The sequence below is a fragment of the Chamaea fasciata genome, unplaced genomic scaffold (genome assembly GCF_029207755.1).
Source record: "Chamaea fasciata isolate MVZ Bird 193981 ecotype frontalis unplaced genomic scaffold, bChaFas1.0.hap1 SCAF_22, whole genome shotgun sequence".
NCBI lineage: Eukaryota > Metazoa > Chordata > Aves > Passeriformes > Sylviidae > Chamaea > Chamaea fasciata.
This window is the reverse complement of record NW_027094107.1, coordinates 6,279,663-6,292,397: the sequence shown is the minus strand read 5'-3', so window position 1 is coordinate 6,292,397 and position 12,735 is coordinate 6,279,663. Positions and strand designations below refer to the sequence as shown.

General features: G+C 44.6%; 1 protein-coding gene across 4 annotated transcripts in view; it reads right to left on the bottom strand.

The window, feature by feature from the left end:
* The window catches only part of AFF2 (ALF transcription elongation factor 2), a 328,346-nt gene extending 319,938 nt beyond the window's left edge, over positions 1-8,408 (bottom strand). For all 4 annotated transcript variants that reach the window (XM_066202655.1, XM_066202658.1, XM_066202656.1 and 1 more), the window contains exon 1: positions 8,186-8,408. In XM_066202655.1, coding sequence (XP_066058752.1) covers positions 8,186-8,232 — 47 coding nt within the window. In that variant the 5' untranslated portion in view covers positions 8,233-8,408. The remainder of the gene's footprint in view (positions 1-8,185) is intronic.
* Positions 8,409-12,735: the final 4,327 nt, after the last annotated feature.

Below are 12,735 nucleotides of genomic sequence, written 5' to 3'. Positions count from 1 at the left end.
TACATGAACTGGCTGCCCCCCAAGCTAGGGGGGTCTCACCTGAGAGCTCAGGACAGGGATCTAAAGCATGTGCAACCTTCTGAAAACATCTCTTACTCTGGCATCTCTGCAGACAAAGAGGTCCATAACCCACAGACACAATGTTCCAAGACAGTGTTCTCAAATACAAGCGTGGCTATTGACAGCAGCATAGAAACAGATTCACCTAAACACTTTGTTACTGCAGGATCTCAGTTTCACTCATGACATGAGACTGAAATAAATGGGAACTGGAGACCTTAATGATAGTTTACACTTAAAGCTTTGCATTTGCTTTCTCTACTGACGTTGTGTGCTCTTTTTCCTCACAAGAGAAATCTTGACCTTAACCAGTAATAAAGGACAAAAAAAAAAAAGAGAACAAGTATACTTACATAACATACTGTTACTCTCAGACAAAAACATTTTAAACAAAAAGCGTTCTATTATGAAGCCACCTTCTCAGCACAGATCATAAGCCACCAAGGGCTGCTCTGCTTTTACCCAGTGTCACTTCCAGGTGTCTATCACTTCGCAGGATGCAGATACTATTACCTATCAAAAGAGCCTACGCTTCGTAGGATGTCCAAGAAAACTTTTGAGCTACAGTTGAACCCTGCCAAGAGTCCATGTAAAGAAAGTGCCAAATGGAAAAAGCACCAGTCTCAGTAGCAAGTCATCTGCAGGTTTGAGCCCCAGGCACTGGCAATGTAGAGCTACAGAATTTACTCATTCCACAACATCATGTACACCCACAGCATTCAAAAATAGCTATTATAATACTTGCCAAAGGAACAACTCAGTGATTTTTAACTTGGTGCTCTATATTGTTTTCTTCTTTGCTGGTTGTTAATACCCCACCCCTATAACTACATATAATTATGAGTGGGCTATTCATGTCTTACTATAACTGGTAGCACCATGCAGTATGTGAGTCAGGAATCTGAACTGCTGACTACAGCTCCTCACAAAACAAGTCTTACACACCACACATAGTAAATGGCATTCCCTATTCCCTGCTCCACCCACAAGGAAAATCAGCTTCCAGTTGTGGTACCATCTCCAGCTCTTCTTAAAACTCACCATCCCAAATCACATGAAATAAGGACTCGGTGATAAATCTCCAGTAAAAAGGCACAGATCAACAGCTGAGGTCACAAGGAAAAAAATTTTCCAAGCGAGAGTTTTCTTCTCTCAGTGACTTGCTTTGAATACATTCATAAAATGTTATTAAAACATGATATACAGTTTTACTAAAGAAACTACTGACTAGACCTTTGCTTAAAAGTCATAACAATTTATGTTGTTGATGTGCTATGTACAAGTTGAGAAATAGCTTCTTCATGATAAAACAGTTTGTAACAGCTGGGAAGTTAACTGCAGGAAGTCTTGGGTTATTCCCTTACCTCAGCTCTCTCGCTCCACATTACTTTTTCAACACTATGAGCCCAACCTTGTAAACCCATCAAATTGATTGCACTCAACAGCAGTCCTGTTGAAATTCAGGGGCAATATACAATTTTTATAAAGTTTCTTTGAGACTGGACTCTGGTACAGTGTGTTTCAAAACAAGCCCTTGAGCTCATTCCCCCACAATTTCCTCATAAATAAAGATTTAACATCATATGTCCTTCGTGAGAATCTTTGGTCAAACAACTGTCTCATCAGAAGTTACTCAAGATGGAGCTTAAAAGCTACTCACACACACACAGTGCCATCCTTCCTCTCATTTTTTTCATCTCTACAGTCTTCCATTAGTCAGGAGCAATGTACCTTCTGACCTCTGACCAAAGCTATTAGAACAATTTAAACAAATATTTTGGTTACAAAGCATCAACATAGAACATTCAATAACAATAAAAGGATGAAAGAGCTGTCTTTTAGAGTCACTGTTGTCACTTCCTGACCATGTTATATTATGGAAGGTTATACTAACTTGACATCTTTGCTTGATTTACTATCTTCTTTTTCAATGCTTAAGAAAGAATTTGCAACATTGCAAAACCCAGAATTGTGGCACATTTTCAGTTTCCAGTGTTAATAGACGTTTGATGGCTTTAGAAAATCCATTCTGTTAACTGCAATCAAGAGAAAAGATTCAAGCTTTCCCTTCCATTTTTCTTTTCCTTCCATAAAAGAAAGGCAGTAAATCTGAATTGGACAGGTTCAGAATTGGGCTCTGAGGGGTTTTTCCACACGCATGGAATTAGGCATGCGCACAGCGCCTTGTTGATCCTGCCCATTAGAGAGTTGCTCCACATTTACGGAAGTCTGCCTCTTGGCCAAAACGGGCAAATCAAGGACCCGCTCAAGTCAACTGGGAGCACCTTCACTGGCATCACCGGCCACTGGCTCAGGCTGAGGCTGGAGGAAGACACGGGTTCTTTATGGCATTTATTGACATTATACATTTAACAACACTCAGGAACCAAATCCTTCAAGCCCTTGACACAGAAATAATTTCATTACCTCAAACTAAAGGCACAGGGTAAATACAAGATAGGGTCTATCTGTTCAGATGCTTATACTAAACGCTTCATGGGTTTAAGGTACAAACAATTCCACAATCCCTCTAGTATTTTGGGTTTTTTTAAAATGATATTTATTATTTGAATTCTTTCTGGCTGCCCAGTTATTTGTGAAATCACATAAATCTGTTGTAGATTTCAAGGAAATGGATGGGTACTGTACAAGCCAAAAATAACATCAACTTTCATTAGGAAATACATCAAAAATTGGGGTTTAGTCATTAGTAAAACACATTGAGCATTTTGGGAGTGATCAAGAACCCAGTTTGGTGAAACTGAACTTGAAACCACAGTGGTTTTAATAGGATCTCTTGTGTGCCTAGAACTACATACCCGTCTATGGGTCCTGCTAGATTAAGGCCCACATTCTTTTTCTAAGTTTAGTGCAAATTTTATCCCATCTCACCATGTTGGGCATTTTTCTTTACCTAGATAAAAACAGAATCTGGGCCTCATAACACGAAAAGCATCACAGTGCTGGAGCGTACTGTCTCAGTCCTAGGAAGCATAAAAAGACCAGCAGTGCCCAACCGTTTTTTTCAAAGACCATTTAGTATTTTTAAGTTAATACTTTACAGAATGTCACATTTTCCACTCGAAACTGTTTAGAAAATTCCAGGTTGCGGAAGTACTCTTGTCAGACAAAAGGAATCATTTTGCTTTACTGAAGGACCTGCATCATAGTACCATCTTGTACTGAAAAAGAAAACCCCAAACAATATAATTGGCATTCATGTACAAACTGCTCAAATGCTCTTAAGTTCTGCCTGGCTTCAGAATAGCTGAACAGTACCTGAAGTATCTACTCTCCATCCCAATTTGTATATTTTAAAAGTCATTAAATTCTTGAATGAATCATTAGGAAAACAATTCAAATGCTGTTAAACGGATAGTAATTTCGCCTCATAGGATAGATGTGAGCTTAATGTTTGCAAACAGCCAAATTCTTTTAAGATTTACACTCCATGGAGTTCAATATCAGCCAGGGAAGAATTACTAAATCAGGATGTACTTCAAGTACAGGTTTTGGCCCGAGACTATTTTTGGTCTTCTTCAGCTGCTTGTTTTGACAGCATCTAATCCCCCTCACACACCCACCAGCAGCCACACAATCTATCCATTTACACTTTCAAAGCAAATTGAAAACGAAACATTCTCACATAATTACTCGTGGATGCCTGTAATACAAATCCAAAAAGTAACTGCAATTCAACGGCAATATTTCTTAGGGAGAAGAAAGCGACAGAGAGAAAAATCTAAGAGAAATCCATTCAAAATGTGACTTTTTCCTACACTGATGCTCTCACCATCACCCCATAAAAATAAAATTTTAAAAAAAAAAAAATTAAATCTAACTCCCGAAAAGCTTATCTACTCTATTTCACACATTCCCATCAGAAACACAACACAGTTCCCACGTTCAGAAGACTTTTCCTTAAGTGAGTTATTACAAACCCCGGCGAAAGAACAGTAACTGAGAAGGTCTTCTTGTAGGGGCACCAGGCAACGAGGGAAGCAGGAAGGTGGGTGAAGAGGGGGAAATAGCCAGGGCTGGGACTGAAACAGTCCACCTTTGTCTGGAGAGCAGGATCACCCCCTCCAGGTTGAGGACTGTGCTGGAAGAGCGCGCTGCTGTGGCACGCAGCGTGCTCCTCCATTCACACGGGAGAGGAACCTGGCCCACAGATGGCCTGTTCTCAGCTTTGTCAGCCACAAACAGACCTTTGAACTTTCTATTTATATAACAGTTTAGTGAGTTTAAGCCTCTTCCTGTATAACTGGCAGTTTGCTGGTTTTGCTGTAATTAGGCTACTTGTGATACATAATATAAAATAGGAAAAAAAAAAAACCAAAGCAAGGGGCTTGTTTCTCTGCAGGGAGAAGTCCTCCTCCTCGCAATCACACAGCTAAGAGGACATTGTTCCCTGCTCATCTCATCTCATTTTACCACGCCAGGTTTTGATTTACGTACCTCAATACACATTTTTCTGCTAAGTATTTTCTCAACTTCCACTTTTTTAAAGATTGGAGGACTTAAAAAATATTAAAACCTATGACAGTAAGTATAACGTAAACCAAGGATTTTTCTGCCTTTGTTTGTGCTAGTGAGGAGTATATATATTCCAGGGTGGTTGGGTCTTTGTTGGGTTTTGTTGTTTCCCAGCTGCTGATTAATGACACCACCTTACTCCGTAAGCAGGTCCAAATCAAGCCACATGGTCCCAGGCCACAGCAAGATTTCATTTGCTTGGTTACCACAGACAAGCATGGAAAGTGATTTAAAAGACGAAATTTGATTTTTAACAGCAAGTGGTCCCCTTGGTGCACACAGGCATTCAAGCTTTTCATTATATCCATCTCCCTTCCTTTCTCCCTCATAGAATGGCTCATATTAAATGCAAGCCCAGGTGAACACTTCTTATTCACCCTGGAATCAAAGCAGACTTCAGATTTGGCCCTTTCACCTCATCCTGAGTTTACATTTATTTCAATTGTTTGGGGTATTTTTCAGTGTTTTCAAGTCTGGCAAAACATCCACCAGGATATTTGTGGACTTATTTTATACATTCTACCCCAGTGTAAACAAACACTGGGGTAAACAAACACCAACTCTCAGCTACCTTCCTAACTGCATTCTTAATGAAGGGTCAACGGAACACCTCATTCTTGTACTACTGTGATCTCTTCCAATATGGGAAACTAAAGGGCTGATTCTGCAGTTTGGGTCATCAAGACAAAGCTCCCACTAATCATCCAGAAGGCCAGGTGAGAATTTCAGCACGTGCAGTGGCACTGCAAGCTGTAACAATCACAGCTCTTGACAAAATATGTTTCAAGGAGTGATACAAAAATGTACCTCCACTGAAGGTGGGGGGAAATTAACTGTATTTTTCCCATGGACAAGTAACTTTCACGAAGGCATTTCCTGGTGTAAAGGCAAGGCAAAGTTTACCTTCACATCTTTTCATCAGATTAAAAAAAAAAAAAAATCTGCTCAAGCTATAAATATTTTTTTTAATATATTTCTCAGGCGAACGATGTTTTTGTTGTACTTTGCATACAGATAATACAAACACCCACACACACAGTAGGCCTGAGCTTGCCTTCTTGGTGATTGCAGCACAGATTAGGAGAAGTTTTGGGTTTGCAAGGAATGCAGAAGAGGGTCCCTAATTGCCTTATAAATGCTTGTGAAACACGTTTTACAAAGGCCAGCTCACAGGCAGAAGGGAGAGTAGCTTCCAAATAAGAAGCAGCAATCCACACGTCATGTTATACGTACTTATTTGCAAATATTACAAAGTAACCACACCATATTGGATTCACAGACAAAATTAATAAATCCTGATGGATGTGCATGCCTATTCCTGCAGTGAAGATGTACGTGTAAAATATTACATACATGCACGTGTCTGTGGACAGAGGAGCTAAATTTAACTCCACGTAAGCTGTGCAACTGCTTGTCAGGGACAAAAATATTTACATGTACAATAAAATACATGTCACATTTGTGTAGACATGCAGATGATGTACCCACACGTTAGATATGCACTTACATATGCTAATTGGATTATTAAAAGCTAAATGCAACTTGATCTCTTCAGTAAGTGTGTGTGAATGCCTGTGCCACATAGAGAGTTTGAGCAGATATCAAACTGTTTGAAACAGTCAAAGTAAAAATGTTCTCTCCTCATGAACCTAACCTCTGTCTCCTCTAAAAACGCTAAAACCAATGCATTTCACGGTACAAAAAACCAGCAAATAGAATTTTAGAACGAGGGGCAATATGTTCATATTCTATGGCAAAATCGAGGCATGAGAGTTCCCTTCTTTCTGATGCACATCTCTGAATCCACATAAAACCATAGTCAAATGAAAGTAAGTTATTAGGCAAACACTAAAACTCAATACCTATAAATGCTTAGTATTTGAACTACACCCACATATTGGGTTGTAACAGCTTCTATTAAATTAATGTTACCCACATTATAAATTAGGCAAATTGTATGCAAATATTATTTGAGTGGTAATACAGTGGTTATCAGTTGTCTGCAAAATAAATTAGTGTAGCAGAGTAAAGATAGTGTAGTAGAGGCATAATATTTAATTGAGCACTAATTTTATTGTGATCATTACTTTTAAATAACAACAGCATGATTATTAAAAAGATGTAATACAATGGATTATGCAGAGCTGATAAAACATGCACACGATCCAAAACGCTTGCTTACAGATTAATATTGATACAGTGTAATTTATGGTTGCGAGGATTTACTCGCAATTGCTGTAAAATGGAACGTGACAGGTATTTGGTTCTGATTACCATGGATTTGCAAGTATAGCTCTTAGACCGTGTTTGGCAAAATGAGAGTTATTAACAAGATATATTACCTTTTTTTCCTAGACATATCTTTATATTATCAACAAAGTAAAGTAAAGCCTCTGCAAAACACGAGGTCCAAATGCACATACATACACACATATAATCTGTGTGGCATTTAGAGATTAGGATCACAAAATACGGTATTTTACTCTCTTTCTTCCTTGGCAAACTGCGCTCCAGCCTCAAAGCATTTAACAAAGCAGTACCCAACCCCTGAATTTGCCCGTGCATACTTAAGGAATTCTATTCGCTAAATTGAAAAGTAAAGAAAGAACCAATAAAACCAGCCAAAGAATAAGCATAATCTCATTAGCCAGCCAGGGAAGTGACTAAATACCTACCCAAATTCTAACTTTCCCAGCGACTTGTCACCCATCAAAAATTCCTTAACATTCACTTTGATAACAAGTTTACAATGCACTTAAACAGATGCACCGAGCTTTTTAAGGTGTGCACCTATTTACAGAGCAACATAAACCTAAAATTCCACCTCTTAAAATATATGGAAAGAAGGGAAAGAAAAACGAGGCAGAGACGAGCAGGGAGAAAAAAAAAAAAAAAAAAAAAAAAAAAAAAAAAAAAAAAGAAAGACCTGTTATAATATCACGGATACTGATCTTCCCACTTCCCAAACTAACTTCAATAACGCTTCATCTAGAATAGGAAACCAGCAAAACCAGCAAACAGAAGCCCCCACACCGATCAGGGCTACAGCCGAACTGTGCCACACAGCGAAACTACAGTTGCGGTTCTCCTCGTGAAAGAAACATTGTCAGTGACAGCAGTAAACACAACATTAGCAAAGCCGCGATCCCGGGGAACATCGCCGCCCCTGCCTCGGGAGGGGGCTGCCACCGCTGCTCGCAGCCGGCACCCGGCACCTCTCGGCGCTGCCCTGCGGGCCAACTTCGCCCCCTCGCCGCCGCGCTCCGAGCGCTGCTCCCCGGCCGCGGAGCGCGGATGGAGCCGGCCGGCCCCGGCTGCCCCGGCCGGCCCCGCTGCCCGCGGGCGCAGCGCGGACCCCGATCCCCGCTGCCACCGGGTGCTTCGCCCCCTCAACAAAGGCTACCGGGGGAGCGAGCAGGGAAAGGGTAGGAAGGAGGCAGCTGGAAGAAGGAGAGGGGTGGAGAGACGGGGAGGGGAGGTGATGCGGGGTGGTGGTGAGGGGGGGGGAGAAACCAAAACCAAAATTTAAAAAAAAAGATAACCACCCAAAAACAAACAAACAAACAAACAAAAAAAAAAAAAAACCTACCACTGCTGCTCTAAGTCCCAGTCCCTGAAAAAGTCGAATAGGTCCATAACGATGTGGTGGGGAGAGTCAGAGAAGTGATGCCCCCTCCCCGCCCCGCAGAGCCGAGCCGAGCCGAGCCGGCGCGGCTATCGCTGCCCGGCCCGCATGGGCAGCGGCGCCGCGGGGAGCGGCGGCCGCCGCGGGGCCGCGCGGAGCCGCCCGGGGTGGCGGAGCTCCGCCGCCGCCGCCAGCAGCGCGGCGCGGCTGTGCCCGGCTGGGAGAGGCAGCACAGCGGCGGCGGCGGCCCGGCGCGCACACACACACACAGACGGGCGGGCAGGCTGCCTCGCACACCGCGAGGGGAGGAGCCGGGGCGGCCCGAAGCCGCGGCATGGAGCCGCCGCGGCAGCACCGCCGGGATCCGGCGGAGCCGCGAGCCCCCGCCGGGAGCGCCGGGGAAGTTTAGCTGGATGGAGGAACTGCGGGGAGCGGCGCGGCTTCGCGCTGGCGAGAGACCTGCTGGGCTCGGAGAGGGGGACAGAGAAGGGGGAATGGGGGAGAACGGTTAAAAAAATAATAATAATGAAAAAAGAAAATCAGCAAAACACACAAACCCAGGCACCTATAATCTCATAAATTAAATGCCAAAGCCACCTCCTGCGTGTGGACAAACCTGCCCGCACGGACATGGCAAGGCCAGAGCTGCGGGTCAGCTGCACTGGGAGATGCAGGATGGCAGGCAAGGTCAGAGCAGAGTCAGGCCCGGGCAGCCCGGGAGGGCTGGGTGGATGGAAAGCACCCTCCCGAGCCTCACGATGTCTGGATGCAGGGGCGCATCCTGCTCTCCTGTTAGGATGATGACCTTTCCCACTTGTCCTGTGATGGGCAGTGGCACAGCTCGCCTGCGAGCAGCAGTCAGGACAGGGGCATCGCAGAGCCCCCTGCAGAGCCCACCCCACCAATCCCAGGGACAAACCAAGCACAAGTCCCGGGATGGCCACACACAGAGGTAGAAAGGGGCCCACTGCTCCCTCCATTCCCTGAATGTAATTATTCTCTACCCAGACTCATACTTCCATATCTGAATTGCCTTCTTAACAGTAACCAATATCTGACTTTTCACATCCATTTTATATTTATAATACTCCAAATATATGTACCCACTGAGCAAACAATTGCATGTGTTGGTTTTGCAAAGACAAGACCAAAGCCATCTTCATTTTTACTCCAGTCTTCCACAGAACCAATCACTCCTTGAACTTCCCTGCATGCCAGCAAGCCTTGAGGACTTGGTGAAGTTTGAAAAGACCCCTGTTTTGGTGAGGTGCCATCTCCACAGCAATGTCCCAGCCCCAGGTGACTCAACACAGCTGGTCAGAGCTGCCAGCTCTGCCACCACAGACAAGGCGCCAATGAACCCTCTGGCTGAAACATCTTTATGGGCTTCCTGAGAATTAAGAAACAAATCTAAGATTATAAATTACATCACTAGCAGAGCAGCTAATGCAATCCACAATTTTTATTTTTTTTTCTTTCTTCAGGAGTACACAACTGTTTAATAAGAGCTAGTGTTAAAATAGTTAAAAATATTGCTGAGGAAAAGCTGTAGCATTCTTATCAGTGGAAGTCAAACATGACAGAGTTCTTCTTAGCAAGATTCACATTTGCATCATGTGTCTGGTGGGCCCCCAAAGGGAGGGACCTCAGGCAGAACCTGCTGACAGTCCACGCTCCCAAAGCACTGCTCCTCTCCTTGCCAGGGCAGGCAGGTGCACACGGCATTTCCTTTCTTGCATCTCTGTTTTCACCACTGACTCAAACTGCTCTGGCCCTCAAGCTTTAAAATAGCATGAGTTGGGCCCCTCTCTTCACTGTTTCTTATTTTGGTGTCATTGTTGGTTTTAAAGGCCCCGTTCAAAATCATCATTTGAGGCCAACACTTTATACAAACATGGGAGGTGGAGTCACTTTCAGACATTTCTCCAGATGAAGGTACAGAGAGGTTTTTTAAAAACACAATTACTATTAATAAAACTAAAAGCCTAGCCTGTCACCTAATCACTTACATTCAATATCTTGCCTATTTTGAGGACATTGAACTTTGATCATTAAACTCAAACAACTCAGTAAAAGCACTGGGACTTGCAAAAGGTGGCAGTTCTGCTTCCTGTTTTCTCAGAGGGTCTTTTGGCTGCCAGGAGGTCACCCCGGCACCAAAGCAGTCTGCAAGAGGCCAAGGGCTCTCACCCAGCAGAAATAAAAATCACTTCCCAGGTATAAGCACCTTCCCTTTCTTAAAGCAAACCCTTTTCTGTTCTTCAGAAACTAGCAAAAGATGCACAGAACAGATCCTGAAAAGGCTTTTATTCCAGCAAAGGGGTGGGAGATCCTTCACCACCAAGCAAACCTGCTGTCCCCATGACATGCAATGGCAGAGGTAATCCATCTCCTCAGAACTTGCATGTTTGGCATCTGGAGCTCCCCAGGTCCCTGACAAAGTTTGTGAATGAAGCAGCGCTTTACTGTCAGTTTCAAACAGCTTTTTGCGGTCAGTTTCAAAGCCCCAAGGATACACCCGAGTGTCACCGCTGCGGACACCCAGCCCACGCTCCGCTGGAGCCCCGTGCCGGACACACACAGCTGTCACCACGGGGGTGGAGGGGCAGCGCTTTGCCCAACTCTGTCCCCAGCAGCCACACTTGGCTACACGTGATCTGGACACAGAGCAGTGGAGCACAAGCCGGCCTGTTCCCCAAAACCTGGCGCGCAGGAGTGAAGGGCTGAGGGGACACCTCGGGGGGCAGCCGTTCCCCCAGCGCCCAGCACCCTCTACAAGGCCCCAGCTCAGGGCCGAGCATGAGGCTGTCCCACCTCCGCACAGCGAAGGGTTCATTTACCCCAACTGCCAGGAATAGAAAAGTCAGCTGCCCTCGGCCTGACCTCTTTTACAGTTATAGCGGAAAATACAACTGCGGTTCCCAGCACCTGCAACAGCTCAGAACGGGGATAACAATAATAAGACCAGCAAGGCCTCCTGGCCCTGTGCGCTGCGGCCTGGCTACAAAGGGGAACGCTGGCTCAGCACGGGTCAGGCTCCGGCTGTGCCGGCGAGGCTGCGGGCAGGAGGAGCCCGGCTGCCATTCCAGCGGGCCTGCCCTGCCCCGTGCCCGCCGCCCTGCCCCTGTCCCTGCCCGGCCAGCCCAGGGCCGGCTCCCGCCCGGCTGCTCCTCCTGGGTGTCTTGGGCGGGTGTCCCCATTGAGGGTGCGAGGAGGAGCGCTGCCCGAGTGTCCCTCTGGTGAAGGCACACGTGCCTAGGCCCCTCTGGTGGCTGCAGTGGCCGAGGCATGGGTGGACTCATAAGCTGGAAACACCGGATTATTGGAGCTGCTGGGTTTGCACCAAAACAGTCAAATTTCCCACCTCCCTCCTCAGGTTCAGCAGCAAACAGTGGAGAACAGAGCTTGACGCAGGGAAGGGATATCCCAGCCTCATCCTTTCCTTTCAAACCCCCCCACATCCCTCGATAAGCTCCTTACCCAAAGGACTTGCGTAATCTGTATGCAAAGGAACATAAAAAGGCAATGAGGAAAGTGAAAGTGTGAACCAGTAACAAGGGTCTGTGTAGTGCTCCCGAGGCCGGGGTGCAGCTGCCACCGGCTGCCCCAATGTCCCTGTAAGCATGACATAAAGTTTTGTTCCTTAAATCTGAAAGAGGAGAGATGAAACTGTCCGTGGTGGGTCAGGTGAGACAGGCTGAGGCCAGCAGTCCTCAGCCACAGAGGCAAAAGTTAACTGAACTGCACCCCCTGTGAGACAGCACGAGAAACCTCTTCTGCTGAGAAACACTCCATTTTATCCAAAGAGAAGCTTATTTTTTCCCCCAAAACAAGAATAATGAAATCGCAGTTTTCTATCCAGAAAATGTTAATGGAAAATTTGTGCCCAGCTATGAATACAGATTGGAGATATTTGGATTTCAGAGGAAAGGAAGGTCAAGTCATTTTCACAGTGTGAAAAATGAAGCTAACAGAGTTCATATTTCTCGGTGAAGCAATGATTGATTTTTCTTTCTGTGCCTCATTCATACAGCACTAAACATGTATAGGGAACAAACTTACACCTTAGATAAAGCACACAGATTACATTAATACATTGAAAATTAAGTTAATATTAGCATCTGTTTGAAGGTAGGCACAAGAACATTTAGCTCAACTCCATGAGAACAGGCAGGAGTTGGCATAAATCTCTACTTATCCTAAAGCTGCTATATCACAAAAAAATCACCATTGAGATGTGCATACATAAAGTAGCAACCCATCCCTTTCTGCCTCTATGGCTAAATTTCCTCTTTGGAAGTACATAAGGATTTTAGTTACTGAAAGCGTGTTGTTTACTCAATTTCAAGTGTGTATGTATAGGCAATCTTTATTTTCCTAGCATCTTAATTGTAATTATCAACTCCGCGCTGCCTGAGTGATTCATTTAACTGTGCAGAGCTATTCTTATTAGAGTTGCTGCTCCTATTTTATGAAACAAGATTCATTTAAAACAATAATCACTTCTAGAAATA